This window comes from Narcine bancroftii, chromosome 1 (assembly GCF_036971445.1).
Source record: "Narcine bancroftii isolate sNarBan1 chromosome 1, sNarBan1.hap1, whole genome shotgun sequence".
Classification (NCBI taxonomy): domain Eukaryota; kingdom Metazoa; phylum Chordata; class Chondrichthyes; order Torpediniformes; family Narcinidae; genus Narcine; species Narcine bancroftii.
This window is the reverse complement of record NC_091469.1, coordinates 164841291-164857508: the sequence shown is the minus strand read 5'-3', so window position 1 is coordinate 164857508 and position 16218 is coordinate 164841291. Positions and strand designations below refer to the sequence as shown.

The window sequence follows — 16218 nt, the reverse complement described above, 5'->3', positions numbered from 1 at the left end:
AGGGTCAGGTTGAGCAGTGTTCAAATCAGAATTTATTGACATGAACATGTATCACAAAATTTGTTGCTTTGTGGCAACGTTACACGTGCAAATAATTACTGTAAATTATATTTATCAAAATAAATTAGTGCAAAAGAAGAGAAAAGGTGAGGCCGTGTCTGGGGCTCATCGTCCGTTCAGGAATCTGATGGCAGAGGGAAAGAAGCTGGCCTTGAGCCACTGGGTGCTTGTCTTCAGGCTCCTGGACCTCCTTCCTGATGGTAGCAGTGAGAAGAGGACATGGCCTGGGTGATGGGGGTCCTTGAGGATAGAAGCTGCTTTCTGGAGACACCACCTTTTGTAGATGTCCTCGAAGGAGTGGAGACTGATGCCCATGATGGTGCTGGCCGAGTTCACAACTCTCTGTAGGCTCTTCCTGTCCTGTGCGTTGGCACCTCCAGACTAGATAGTGATGTAACCAGTCAGAATGCTCTCCATGGTACACCTGTAGAGAGTTTACAAGAGCCTTTGGAGACATAAATCTCCCCAAACTCCTAACGAAGTATAACCACGGCGAGCCTTCTTCATGATTGCATCAACATGGAGGCCCCAGGATAGATCTTCAGAGATGTTGTCACCCAAGAATTTGAAGTTCTTCACCCTTTCCACTGCTGACCCCTTGAGGACTGATTTGTGTTCTCCTGGTTTCCCCTTCCTGAGGTTTACAATCATTTCCTTAGTTTTGCTAACATTGAGTGCAAGATCACCTCATTATAGGAAGGATGTGGAGATGGGGGAAGAGGAGATTTACCAGGGTGTTGCCTGGATTGAAGAACGTGTCTTATGAGGCCAAATTAGCAGAGCTCAGACTTTTTGGAGTGAAGAGGATGAGAGGAGACTTAATTGAGGTCTAGAAGATTCTCAGCGTCATAGATAAGATGGACAGCCAGCACCTTTTATCCCAGGGTGGGAGTAGCAAACATCAGGGGGCCAGGCATGGTGGTGGAGGCTGGAACAACAAGGGCATTTAAGAGACTTTGTCAAACACATGAAGGAAAGAAAAATAGAGGCTTTTGAGGAAAGGAGTGTGTTTTTCTTTTGTGGGGGGAATACATATAGGTCAACACTACATCATGGACTGAAGAGGCTGTACTGTGCTGTAGCGTTCTATGTTTGGACAGGACTTTGAGATGGGTCAGTGGCTAAGAAACAGTTTTCAGAAAGGAACAACCTTTGATCTTCCCAAAATTCCACTGGGAAATTGATTTCTTGAGGCTGTTGGATATTGGGCCAGCTGACACGTCACGTTGGGGGCAGCAATGGAGAGGGAGCACGTGAGAACTTGGAGGGCACTGAGGAGATCCTACCTTCACCCTGCCTGTCTCTCCACATTCAACAACACTCTTCTCCTCACTGATCTGTGCCAATGGTGTTTTTCCAGAGTTGGGGGACAGCAGGTTGATGAGTTCCATGGATCGAATGCAGACTCTGAGTATGAAGCTTGTGTCTCTGGGCAAAGTTTACGCTGGGACACCTCGCTACTTCCCACTTGGTAAGTGCAGCTCACACATCCATGATTCTGAGCATTCATTGATCAGAAGAGGGGGTGAGGAAGAGTAGTGGGGTGCAGTGCAAGTGGAGTGGGAAGGACAAGGTAAGATCACCCTCCCATCCACACGGGCTGGCTCAATGTGTTTATCACGTGCAAAAGTCAAACACACCACACCAGAATTATACGTGAAACACGAGAGACTGCAGACACCATGGTGGAAGTAAAAACACAACGCTGGAGAAACTCAGCAGGTCAAACAGTGAACGTTATATAAAGATAAAGGTATATAACCAATGTTTTGGGCTTGAGCCCTTCATCAAGGCATGGAAAAATGTCAGTATGTGCCCAAACTAAAGGGTGGGGGGAAGGGGCACAGTCCCACAGACTGAAGTTAATAGGTGGATAAGGAAGGGGGGGCACACCAGGAAGCGGGGAGGATGGGTGGCTCCGAATGGAGAGGGAAGGGGTGAAAGAAGACAGAATAGGAAGGAGGGAGAACAGAAAGTAGGTGAGCAGAAGACGATGTAAGATGGTTGGAGAGTGCCCAGATGGAAAATCTGGGCTGTAGTAGGGCCTTTGACAAGGTCCCGCATGGGAGGTTAGTCAGGAAGTTTCAAATGCTTGGTATTCATGGTGAAGTAGTGAACTGGATTCAATAATGGCTGGATGGGAGAAGCCAGAGAGTAGTGGTGGATGATGCTTCTCAGTCTGGAGGCCTGTGACTAGAGGCGCCTCAGGGATCGGTGCTGGGACCATTGTTGTTTGTTATCTATATCAGTGATCTGGATGATAATGTGGTCAATTGGATCAGCAAGTGTGCAGATAACACTAAGTTTGGAGACGTTGTGGACAGTGAAGCAGGTTTTCAAAGTTTGCAGAGGGATCTGGACCAGCTGGGAAAATGGGCTGGAAAATGGCTGATGGAATTTAATGCAGACAAGTGTGAGGTGTTGCCTTTTGGAAGGACAAACCAAGAAAGAACATACATGGTAAATGGTTGGGCACTGAGGAGTGGGGTAGAACAGAGGGATCTGGAAATACAGGTACATAATTCCCTGAAAATGGTTCATTAACCTTCAGAAATCAAAGTATGGACTAGGTATTTGGATGTATTGGTGAAATTGTATAAGACATTGGTCACCTAACGACAGGAAAGATATCAATAAGTTAGAAAAAGAGGGCAGAGAAGATTTACTAGGATGTTGCCTGGACTTCAGGAACTGAGTTTCAGGGAAAGGTTAAACAGGTTAGGACTTTATTCCCTGGAACGTAGAAGAAATAGGGGAGATTTAATGGAGGTATTTAAAATGATGAGGGGGACAGACAGAGTAAATGTAGGTCGGCTTTTTCCATTGAGGGGAGGTGAGATAGAAATCAGAGGAGATGGGTTAAGGGTGAAAGGGGGAATCTCTTCACACAGAGAGTGGTGGGGGTGTTGAACAAACTGCCAGCTGAAGTGGTGCATGAGGGCTCAATTTTTAACATTCTAGAAAAATTTGAACAGGTACATGGATGGGAGGGGTATGAAGGGATTTTGTTTGGGTGAAGGTCTGTGGCACCAGAGAGAAAAGTGTTTTGGCACAAGGAGGAAGGGCCTGTTTCTGTGCTATGGGTTCAATGGGGGGCATCAATGTAACATCAAGGGGAAAGGTTTGAGAGAGTCCCGAGGAGCACCGTGTGGAGGATGTGTGGAACGAGCTTTCAAAGGAAGTGCAGGCCCAGGTGCAATTACAACGTTAGATGGTCATGATGACCGATACAGGTTAGGAATGGTTAAAGGGGTACGGGACAAACACAGGCAAGTGGGACTCGCTTGGGTTGGCTGTTTGGTCGACGTGGACAAGTTGAAGCGAATGTGGAACTCGACTGTGACTGTGGGACTGTTGCTGATGGTCTGGAAGGCGATGGAGTTTTCTGGATGGATGTTTGACTCTCTGTTACCTTTGCAGAGTTCCTGGTGCAGTATCTGGAACAGCGATCGTGTGCGCTCACTTGGGACATAGGCTTCGTAACGTACACAATGCAGGAGCTAGGAATACCCTTCCCCAGACTGCTGGAGGTGTACACACAACTCTTCAAAGCACGGGTATAGACAGATCGGAAGGGTCACTTGGTGAAGTGTTGATGTGTTTCACTAATTCAAGCTTCTGTACCAAGAAGAGGTTTCCTGTGCTTGTTGCAATGTCCAACTAACTTGATCTGCCTTGCTTTAGGATCCCTATTGGCAGAGGGTTAAAAAGCCCCTCCATCTGCTGGAGTGTATTCACGTCCTTCTCAGTGCTTACGTACAAGAACCCAACAAAGTCCCATCTCATGAGAGGTGAGTTACGATTTTTCGGTGTGTGTGAGGGGCAGTGCTTCCTCTGCTCTCAGTCAATGAAACTGTGCTGTGTTACAGGAGGCGATTCACAAATTACTGCCTGGATGCGATTGGTCGGTTCTTGGTTGAGCTTCAGTCAATGAACCCCACCTGCACCTTACAGACAACGATTGGGAATTTCAAGTCTCTCCAAGCTAAGTTGGATCGTCTGCACTGACAGCTTCCCTGAGCATTCAGCTCCTCGACATTCCCACACCAGGGCACAGTGCTGCAGTCCGGTTGGACTCAGCTCGATCGGGGATCCTGTCATTCATTGCAGCAGGGTCTCACCGAATTCAAAAGCTAGATGATCAGTGTAAACACAGTGTGTTGACGGCTGCCAAAGAGATTCTCCAATGACAAGAGATGGAATCAACTGACCCAGCTGAGTGGGGTCCCCTGGTCCCACTGAATACCTTCCAGGGAAGTCATTCAACTGGTGCTCCGTGTCTCAGCTCGATCCCAGTCAAGACATCACACTGGAATATAATTGCCTTGTTTTTAATCTCATCAGTTTAAAGATGCCTTCTTTTTAAAGAAAATGTAAATTAATTTTCTGCACGTTCAATAAAAGTGAACCTTGGAGGAGTGTTGCGAAGTTGCTGACAGACACACACGGGCATGAGCTCTGCACCATCTTGCAGCAGTACAGTTCACATGCCTCTAGAGCTGCCCAGGGACCTGGAACTTCTCTTCATTCGCTTAAAGGTGATAGTTATCATTCAGAACCTTGGGTACGTCAGCTCAGAAATAGGCCCATCTGGTGTGTACCAGACTAATCCACCAGTCCCATCGACCACCTGGAAGTTAGCCCTTCTTTGCCCTCTCATCCACAAACCTACTCAATGTTGAAATAGAATCTACACCCTCATCCAGTCTCTGAGAGAACATGTTCTCCACTTTCCATCTGAAACCCACGTCTTCCAGTTATAGAGCAGAAATCGACCTAATTTACTCTTAACAACTGCCCGGAATTTCTCTACTGCATAACTCTCCATGTTTCTCAGTTCCATAATAACCCTGCCTAATCATCTCTTAAAAGATCCTGTTCATCATTGCCAGGAGACCATTCCATGCCCCCACCCCTCTCTGTTAAAACATCCCCTCCCCCACCCAAACTTACTCCCAAGCACCTTAAAACAATGCCCCCTTGTGTTGGCCATTTCAGCCCTGGGATAAAGCCTCTGGCCGTCCACATGATCAATGCCTCTCATCATCCTGTACACTTCTATCAGGTCACTTTTTGCCATCCATCACTCCAAGGAGAAAAGCCCATGTCCTCTCAACTTGTCCTCATAAGGCAGGCTCTCCAATCCAAGCAGTATCCTCTGCTCCCTCGCTAGCATTCACATCCTTCCTGTAGTGAGATGACCAAAACTCAGCACAATATTCCATGTGAGCTCTAACCAAAGTCCTGTTTTCTACAAGATTAATGAAGGCCAACACACCGTTTGCTTAACACCACCATCAACCTGTTTTGGAGTTTTGAGAGATGTGCTACTTCTAAGCCCAGCTCTACATCCCATCAATGTCCCTCGATAACCTCTGGCAACACCCCGGTAAATCACTGATGTCCTTTTTGGAACATCAGGAACAAATTTATATATTTTTAAATTAATTATTTCAATTGTATCTGTTCTTGTGACTTGAGATGGCCTAACTTTTCCTCCAAATTTTCTAAAATTGCTGAGTTAGACAGGCGCACAGGAACTATGGTTTCTTTAAGGTTACCCTCACAAGATTCTGTTTCCATAATCTTATAATCCACCCTGTCAACAGCCAACACTTCTGATACAGATTGTTCTCCACTACCCTTATTCTCATAATAAGGTTTCAACATATTTATGTGACAAACCTGAGTTTTATTCCTTCTATCTGGAGTGTTAACAATATAGGTTAACATCATTCAATTTTGATTTAACTGTGTACGGACCAGAAAATCTAGCTTTCAAAGCATTGTCATGTGTTGGAAACAAAATCAAAACTTTACTTCCTACCTTAAAATTCCTCATTTGAGCTTCCCTGTCAAATAAATGCTTCATTTCACCCTGAGCCATTTCTAAATTCTCTTGAGCTAAAGTCCACACTTTTTGTAACCTTTCTTTAAATTTAAAACATAATCCAGCAAGTCCAACTGCACATCCTCATTAACCCACTGTTCTTTTAATAAGATCAAAGGTCCTCTAACCTGATGTCCAAACACCATTTCAAAGGGGCTGAAACCTAATGACTCCTGCACACCCTCCCTTGCTGCAAATAACAATCAATGAATAACTTCGTCCCAATGTTTCCCATTCTCCAGACTGGCCACGGGGGTGGTACCAAAGGATTGGAGGGTGGCGCATGTGGTTCCTCTGTTTAAGAAAGGGTCCAAATGCAAACCTGGGAATTATAGGCCCGTGAGTCTGACGTCTGTGGTGGGCAAGTTGATGGAAAGTGTTCTGAGGGATGGTATTTACAAATTTTTGGAGGTACAAGGATTGATAGGGAGTAATCAGCTTGGTTTTGTCAGGGGTAGATCATGCTTGACAAACCTGATTGAGTTCTTCGAGGGGGTTACAAAAAAGGTTGATGAAGGGAAAGCTGTGAATGTTGTCTATTTGGACTTTAGTAAAGCTTTTGACAAAGTTCCCCACAGGAGGTTAGGAAAAAAGGTGGAGGCATTAGGTATAAATGAGGAGGTAGTGAAATGGATTCAGCAATGGTTGGATGGGAGGTGTCAGAGAGTAGCGGTAGAAAATTGTTTGTCCAATTGGAGGCCGGTGACTAGTGGAGTTCCTCAGGGTTCGGTCCTGGGTCCACTATTGTTTGTTATATATATTAACGATCTGGAAGTAGGGGTGGAGAATTGGATAAGCAAGTTTGCGGATGACACAAAGATTGGTGGTGTTGTGGACAGTGAGGTAGATTACCGTAGATTAAAAGGTGATTTAGGAAGGCTGGAGGTGAGGGCTGAGAAATGGCTGATGGAATTTAATACAGATAAGTGTGAGGTGCTACATTTTGGAAAGGCAAATTTAAATAGGTCATATACATTGAATGGTAGACAATTGAGGAGTGCAGAGCAACAAAGGGATTTAGGAGTTGTGGTAAATAGTACCCTCAAGGCTGATACTCAGGTAGATGGTGTGGTGAAGAAGGCATTTGGAATGTTGGCCTTCATAAATGGGAGTATTGAATTCAAGAGTAGGGAGGTTATGATGAAACTGTACAAGGCATTGGTGAGGCCAAATTTGGAGTACTGTGTACAGTTTTGGTCACCAATTTATAGGAAAGATATAAACAAAATAGAGAGAGTGCAGGGAAGGTTCACGAGAATGTTGACAGGATTTCAGGGTCTGAGTTACAGGGAAAGGTTGTGCAGACTGGGGCTTTTTTCTCTGGAGCATAGAAGATTGAGAGGGGACTTGATAGAGGTGTTTAAGATTTTAAAAGGGACAGACAGAGTAAATGTGGATAGGCTTTTTCAATTAAGAAAGGGGGAGATTCAAACTAGAGGACATGGTTTAAGATTGAAGGGGGAAAATTATAAGGGGAACATGAGGGGAAATTTCTTTACGCAGAGGGTGGTGGGGATGTGGAATGAACTTCTGGCAAACGTGGTCGAGGCGGGATCATTGGTTACATTTAAGGAAAGACTGGATCGTTACATGGATAGGAGGGGACTAGAGGGGTATGGACCGGGTGCTGGTCAGTGGGACTAGGAGGGTGGGGATTTATAGAAACATAGAAAATAGGAGCAGGAGTAGGTCATTCGACTCTTCGAGCCTGCTCTGCCATTCAACGAGATCATGGCTGATCTTAAAGTTCAGTACCCCGTCCCCGCCTTCTCTCCGTAACCTTTAATACCCTTATACTGAAGAAATAGATCTAATTCCCTCTTAAATATATTTAATGAACGTGCCTCTACTGCCCTCTGCGGCAATGAATTCCACAGATTCACCACCTTCTGGGTAAAGAAATTCCTCCTCATCTCGGTCCTAAATGGTTTGCCTATTATCCTCAAACCATGGCCCCGGGTTCTGGATTTTCCCATCCATGGAAACATCCCATCTGCATCCATTCTGTCCAGTCCTGCCAGAATTTTATATGTCTCTATGAGATCCCCTCTCAATCTTCTAAACTCCAGTGAGTACAATCCCAATTTGTGCAATCTTTCCTCCTAAGTCATTCCTGCCATTCCAGGTATCAGCCTGGTGAATCGCCTCTGCACTCCCTCCATTGCAAGAACATGTTACGGCATGGACTAGTAGGGCCGAGCTGGCCTGTTCTGTGCTGTAAATCCTCATCATATTTTTAAGAGTAGAATGAAATCTTTCCAAAGCTCCCTGAGTTTCAGGATGGAACACAGATGAAGTGATTTGTTTTATTCCCAACTCATAAACCAACTGCTGAAACAACCCAGACATAAAGTTAGATCCTTGATCACTCTGGACCTCTTTAGGTAACCTCCAAAAATTGTGAAAAAAATCTTTTGAAAGCATTTACCACCATTTTGGTTTTAATATTCCTTAATGGTATAACCTCTGGAAATCTCGACACTAAGCACATAATTGATAATAAGTACTGGTTCCCAGACTTAGCTTTAGGCAGGGGACCTACACAATCTCCAATCACCCTAGTTAAAGTTCCCCAACAACAGGAATAGGTTGTAATGAAGCCACTGGTGGACCCTGGTTAGGTTACCCTACAACCTGACAAAAGTGACATTTCCAGTTTACAACATTCTTCCTCAAACCAGGCCAGAATAATTGCCTCAAAATCTTATTCATGGTTTTCTTTACACCAAGATGAGCACCCAAAGATGTACTGTGGGCTAGATTTAAAATGTCATTCCGATAATTTTTAGGAACAACCACCTGTTGAATCACCCCCCACTCTTCATTTAGCAGGAATATCAAGAGGTCTCCATTTCCTCATTAACAAATCACCTTTTAAAAAATAACCACAAGCCATTTCTCCAATCTCCTGTTCATTTTCTGCTATGTCAACAAGATTTGTATCTGCTTTCTGCTGCCGAATTAACTCTTTCCTTGAAAAAGACAAATCCTTTCTCTCACAATGACCCTTCTCTTTCAAAACCATTTCAGAAGCACCTGGCAAATCTCTGTCAACTGGATCTTCAGGTCTCCATAATTTCTTACACATGGACCTTGTTACTGCACATGCCGGATATATCTCACAATTCTCTTCCATCTCATCTTTCCTAGGCCTGCTTGTTAATCTCAAAACTGACCCAACATAAAGTTGCCAAATCATTCCCTCATGGAATTAAGACCCCCTGCAAGGGTAACTTTGAAATTACTCCTACCACAACAGGTCCTTTAACTAACTCTGAATTTAGCACTATTTTGTGAAGAGATATCGACTCCACCTCACCTCCAACACCTTAAATCAAAGTGGTCTTCCCTGTGTCGTCAGTCCTTTGATCCAGATTTAAAACACTTTCCAACAACAGAGACTGAGCAGCCCCAGTATCTCTAAGAATCCTTTACTGAAACCAAACCCTCTGGCCCAAAAGGTTTGAAAACATCCATGACATCCTTACCAGGTTTGGAACATGTTTGAATACATACTTTTGGTAAAAACTCCTTTATTGTCTTATTTTCAACATTTAACAATTCACAATAAAAATGACCAGGTTTTTTACAAAAATGACTTACAAATCCAGAAGTTCTCCCCTTTCCCACCTTACCGTCATCTTTTCGATTAACATTCTCCCCCAGACTTAATTTCAGGTTAACTAGTCTGCTCCACATTAACTTTCTGAACAGGGTTATTAATCTGTTCCACAGTAACTCTCTGAAAATGCCTACAATTCTGAAATGTATTTTTGTGTATTAGGGCAAACATGTCCGCTCATCTAGCTGTTTGTCCACATGTTCCTATGTCTCTCTCATCCAGGTCTAATTTAAACTCATTTGGGACATACCTTTTAATTTCCTCAATTAATATCAATTCTCTCCATCTGTCAAAATCATTATTTATTCCTTTTGAGGTCAAAACATACAGATTTTCCCAGAGTAAAATCCATACAAGATTGGTTCCATGTTTTCACTAAACTCCTAAACTTTTGTCTTTACACTTCTGGAACTAACTCATAGGCTTTCAATACTGTTTGCTTAACAGTATCATAATTTGCCACTTACTCTGTAGTCAAACGAGAGGATGCAATTTGTGCTTTTCCCTTCAATACACTTTGGAGCATGAGAGGCCATTTTTCTTTTGGCCATTTTGAGCTCTCGGGAACCTTTACAAAAAGCTGAAAATATGGATCTATATCTCCCTCATCGAAAGGAGGAACTAGATTTACCTCGACTAGCCAAAAACCCTCCCCAGGAGTTACAACCTCAGCTCTCTTACCTCCCTCCATCTCAATCTGTATCCTCTCTAATTGAAACCATCTGCCCCTTTCATTCTTTTCCAAATCATATTTTCTTTGCCTTTCATCCTCCTCCCTCCATTTTCACTTTCCTCTCCCTCATATTGTCTCTGTTTCTCAGCACCAACACCCTCTGTTTTTCTCTTTCTTCTTCCACCCTCAACTTCTCCAATTCCAATTCCAATTCAATAGATCTATCCTCCGGAAAATTATTAAGTCTCAGCAAATTTCTCCTCACCTGTATATTTCACTATAATCCTCTGTATTTGCATTTTCTTCATCCAATGTTTGACTTCAGTCAGTTTTAATGTCTTAGAAATAACCATCATTTCCTCGTTTCTCCAGCTCTGCAGGTGAAGTTTTTTTTAAACTTTATTTATGTCGTTCAAAAAACAATTAGTACATAACATGTACAACAATTAACCCTAAACATGAACAGTATTTTTTTATATATAGAGGAAGAAAAAAAAGAAAAGAACCCCCCCCCCCAGCCAACTCTCCTAAGGAGAGCCATAAAGAAAGACAAATGGAAGAATATTAAAAAGTTAAATATACATATTAAAATCTAATCAATATAAATTGAAATGTAAATATTCTGAGTATAACAGCCACTTATTAATAAAAGAATTATAATTATCGTGCAAAACATATGTAATTTTTTTCCATTATTAAACAATATTTCATCTCATTATCCCATCTATTAATATCAATCATATTTGTATCTTTCCACGTACTAGCAATACATTTTTTCACGATAGATAAAGCTAAATATACAAAAGCAAGTTGAAACTTATCTAATCCCAAACTTTTCAAAGGTTGCAAACTACCCAGTAAAAACACTGTTGGGTCTAAAAGTATTTTAATCTTATACAGGTATTGTAAAAACAATTGAATTTTCTTCCAAAAGATTGTATACAGGACCAAACAGTATGAAAAAAAGTTCCAACAAAATTACCACATCTAAAACACAAATCTGATTCATGAAAACCATATTTTTTAATTTTTCAGGTGTTGTATAATTTTTTTTAATTTAATTTTTTATTTTTCACACTATAAACCATATTGACCAAGATACATACAGACATTTTTCTTCTTAAATATATACAGTCGTTTTCTCCCCCTTTTCCCCCTCCCTTCCCTCCCTCCCTCACTCCCTTCCCCATTTATTTGAAGTTCAATCTATAAGATACATTAAACCTGTCAAACAATGTTGTCACTCAATAAAAATAAACAAGAAATTCCACTGAGTCAGTTCTTTTCATTTCCTTCTCCTTCATTCATTTTAGGTGGTAGATGTCCCCGGTAGGTTTTCTCTATTGTGCTTCATGTATGGCTCCCATATTTGTTCAAATATTGTGATGTTATTTCTTAAATTATATGTTATTTTTTCTAATGGAATACATTTATTCATTTCTATATACCATTGTTGTATTCTCAAATTATCTTCTAATTTCAAGGTTGACATAATACATTTTTTTGCTACGGCTAGGGTTATCAGAACAAATCTTTTTTGTGCACCATCCAAATCAAGTCCAAATTCTTTGTTTTTCATGTTACTTAGGAGGAAGATCTCTGGGTTTTTTGGTATATTGCTTTTTGTGATTTTATTTAATTTCTGGTTTAGATCTTCCCAACATTTTTCCACTTTCTCACATGTCCAAATTGCATGAATTGTTGTTCCCGTTTCCTTTTTACAGCGAAAACATCTGTCAGATACTGTTGGGTCCCATTTATTTAACTTTTTTAAAAATTTTTTATTTTTCACACTATAGATCACATTATTCAAGATATACACATTTCTCCTTTCAAATATATACAGTGTCGTTTTCTCCCCCCCTCCTCCCCTGCCCCCCCCCCCACCTCCCCCTCCATCCATTCAAAACTCTGAGTCCAAGATACATCAAACCCATCAAACAACCTGGAAATTGGAAGATAATTTGAAAATACAACAATGGTATATAGAAATGAATAAATGTATTCCATTAGAAAAAATAACATATAGTTTAAGAAATAATATTGAAATATTCGAACAAATATTGGAGCCTGACATGAAACACAATAGAGAAAACCTACCGGGGACATTCACTACCTAAGTTAACGGAAGGAAAAGGAAATGAAAAGAATGGACTCAGTAGAATTTCTGGTGTATTTTTATTGAATGACAACATTGTCTGACTGGTTTAATGTATCCTAGATTGTATACCTTAAATGGACGGGAGGGGGGGAGGTAGGGAGGGTGGGATGGGAGGAGGGGGGGGGGGGGAGAAAATGGCACTGTATATGTGTGAAAAGGAAAAAGTGTGTACCATGGTTAATGGGATTTATGGTGTGAAAAATAAAAAATTTAAAAAAAAACCCATCAAACAATGTTGTCACTCAACATTAACGAACAAAAACTTCCACTGAGTCAATTCTTTCCATTCTCTTTTCCTTTTGTCATTTTAGGTGATAGATGTCCCGGTAGGTTTTCTCTATTATATTCCATGTACGGCTCCCATATTTGTTCAAATAATGTTATATTATTTCTTAAACTATATGTTATTTTTTCTAATGGAATACATTTATTCATTTCTATATACCATTGCTGTATTTTCAAATTATCTTCCAATTTCCAGTTTGACATAATACATTTTTTTGCTACAGCTAGGGCTATCTTAACAAATCTTTTTTGTGCACCATCCAAATCGAGTCCAAATTCTTTATTTTTTATGTTACTTAGAAGGAAGATCTCTGGGTTTTTTGGTATATTGCTTTCTGTAATTTTATTTAATATCTGGTTTAGATCTTCCCAAAATTTTTTCACCTTTTCACAAATCCCGATTGCATGAATTGTTGTTCCCATTTCCTTTTTACAGCGAAAACATCTGTCAGATACTGTTGGGTCCCATTTATTTAACTTTTGAGGTGTAATGTATAGCCTTGTATCCAGTTATATTGTATCATACGTAACCTCGTATTTATTGTATTTCTCATAGTTCCTAAACATAACTTCTCCCATGTTTCCTTTTTTATCTTTATGTTTAGATCTTGTTCCCACTTTTGTTTAGTTTTATCATTTATTTCCTCATTCTCCTTTTCTTGTAATTTGATGTACATGTTTGTTATAAATTTTTTAATTATCATTGTGTCTGTAATCACATATTCAAAATTGCTTCCTTCTGGTAACCTCAGACTGTTTCCAATTTATCCTTTAAATAGGATTTCAATTGGTAATATGCCAGCACTGTATCTTGAGTTATATTATATTTATCCTTCATTTGTTCAAAGGATAATTATTTATTCCCCGAAAAACAATTTTCTATTCTTTTAATCCATTTTTTCTCCCATTCTCTAAAAGACAGGTTATCTACCGTAAAAGGGATTAGCTGATTTTGCGTCAGTATTAGTTTTGATAATTGGTAGTTTGTTTTATTTCTTTCTACATGAATCTTCTTCCAAATATTAAGCAAATGGTGCAATACTGGAAAATTCCTATGTTTTACCAATTTTTCATCCCATTTATATAATATGTGTTCAGGTATCTTCTCCCCTATTTTGTCTAGCTCTAATCTAGTCCAATCTGGCTTTTGTTTGGTAAAAATCTGATAGATATCTTAATTGTGCGGCTCTATAATAATTTTTAAAATTTGGCAGTTGTAAGCCTCCTTGTTTATACCATTCTGTTAATTTATCTAGTGCTATCCTCGGTTTCCCCCCTTTCCATAAAAATTTCCTTATTATTTTCTTTAACTCCTTAAAGAATTTTTCTGTCAAGTGTATTGGTAATGCCTGAAATAGGTATTGTATCCTTGGAAAAATGTTCATTTTAATTCAGTTTATCCTTCCTATTAGTGTTAGTGGTAAATCTTTCCAATACTCTAAATCTTCCTGTATTTTTTTCATTAGTGGATAATAATTAAGTTTATATAGATGGCCGAGATTTTTATTTATTTGTATACCTAGGTATCATATTGTTTGCATTTGCCATCTAAACGGTGATTCTTTCTTGAATTTTGAGAAATCCGCATTATTGATTGGCATTGCTTCACTTTTATTTGCATTAATCTTGTATCCCGACACTTCTCCATATTCCTTCAATTTCTTATGTAATTCTTTTATTGATGTTTCTGGTTCCGTTAGGTATACTATAACACCATCTGCAAGTAAACTGATTTTGTATTCCTTGCCTTTTATTTTTATCCCTTTTATTTTATTTTCTGTTCTTATCAGTTCTGCAAGTGGTTCTATGGCTAAAGCAAACAATAAGGGTGATAGTGGGCATCCCTGTCTTGTTGATCTGCTTATGTTAAAATGTTTTGATACATATCCATTTACTGTCACTCTTGCCAATGGCCCCTTATATAATGCTTTAATCCAATTAATATATTTCTCTGGTAAACTAAATTTTTGTGGTACCTTGAATAAATAATTCCATTCTACTCTGTCGAAGGCCTTCTCTGCGTCTAAAGCAACCGCTACTGTTGGAGTTTTATTTCCTTCTACTGCATGAATTAAGTTAATAAACTTACAAATATTATCTGTTGTTCGTCTTTTTTTTATGAATCCAGTTTGGTCTAGACCTACTATTTTTGGTACATAATCAGCTAATCTGTTTGCTAATAATTTAGCTATTATCTTGTAATCTGTGTTAAGTAGAGATATTGGTCTATATGACGCTGGTGCAAGTGGATCTTTCCCTGCCTTTGGTATTACTGTAATTATTGCTGTTTTACATGAATCTGGTAAGCTTTGTGTTTTATCAATCTGGTTGATTACTTCCAGGAGGGGAGGAATTAATAAATCTTTAAATGCTTTATAGAATTCTATTGGGAGACCATCCTCTCCTGGTGTTTTATTATTCGGCAGATTTTTTATTGTCTCTTGTATTTCTACTATTTCAAATGGTTCTATTAATTTATTTTGTTCCTCTATTTGTAATTTCGGTAGTTCAATTTTAGTTAAGAATTCATCTATTTTGCCTTCTTTCCCTTCGTTTTCAGCTTGGTATAATTGTTCGTAGAATTCTCTGAAATTTTCATTAATTTCCGTTGGATTATATATGATCTGTTTGTCTTTTTTCCTTGATGCCAATACCATTCTTTTAGTTTGTTCTGTCTTAAGCTGCAACACTAGAATTTTGTGCGTTTTTTCTCCTAGTTCGCAATATTTCTGCTTTGTCTTCATTATATTTTTCTCCACCTTATATGTTTGAAATGTTTCATATTTTTTTATCTACCAATTCCCTTTTAGTAGTGTCTTCCTTCCTTGCTAATTCTTTCTCTATATCTGCTATTTCCTTTTCCAACTGTTCTGTTTCCTGATTGTAATCCTTCTTCATCTTAGTTACGTAACTTATTATTTGCCCTCTGATGAACGCTTTCATTGCGTCCCATAATATAAACTTATCCTTCACTGATTCCGTATTTATTTCAAAATACATTTTAATTTGTCTTTCTATGAATTCTCTAAAATCCTGTCTTTTAAGTAGCATGGGGTTTAATCTCCATCTATACATTCTTGGAGGGATGTCCTCTAACTCTACTGTCAATATCAAGGGTGAATGGTCCGATAATATTCTAGCTTTATATTCTGTTTTCCTAACTCTATCTTGTATACAAGCTGATAACAGGAATAAATCTATTCTTGAATATGTTTTATGTCTATCCGAATAATATGAATATTCCTTTTCTTTTGGGTGTTGTTTCCTCCATATATCCAAAAGTTGCATTTCTTGCATCGATTTAATTATAAATTTGGTTACTTTATTCTTTCTGTTAATTTTTTTCCCGGTTTTATCTATGTTTGAATCCAAATTGAGATTGAAATCCCTTCCTATTAATATACTCCCTTGCGTATCTGCTATCTTCAAAAAAATATCCTGCATAAATTTTTGATCTTCTTCATTAGGCGAATATATATTAAGTAAATTCCAAAACTCCGAATATATCTGACATTTTATCATTACAT

General features: G+C 39.4%; 2 protein-coding genes across 3 annotated transcripts in view; one reads left to right on the top strand and one right to left on the bottom strand.

The window, feature by feature from the left end:
* nup155 (nucleoporin 155) overlaps positions 1-4473 on the top strand; it is a 177913-nt gene extending 173440 nt beyond the window's left edge. The window contains exons 32-35 of one of the 2 annotated variants that reach the window (XM_069884488.1): positions 1421-1531; positions 3481-3617; positions 3745-3851; positions 3930-4473. In XM_069884488.1, coding sequence (XP_069740589.1) covers positions 1421-1531; positions 3481-3617; positions 3745-3851; positions 3930-4068 — 494 coding nt within the window. In that variant the 3' untranslated portion in view covers positions 4069-4473. Of the gene's footprint in view, positions 1-1420; positions 1532-3480; positions 3618-3744; positions 3852-3929 lie in introns of those variants that run through there. The other variant, XM_069884497.1, reaches the window with a different exon arrangement.
* lmbrd2b (LMBR1 domain containing 2b) overlaps positions 1-16218 on the bottom strand; it is a 147762-nt gene that overhangs the window by 12900 nt on the left and 118644 nt on the right. The window contains exon 18 of the transcript XR_011339993.1: positions 10511-10619. The gene's annotated coding sequence lies outside the window, so the exon portion shown is untranslated. The remainder of the gene's footprint in view (positions 1-10510; positions 10620-16218) is intronic.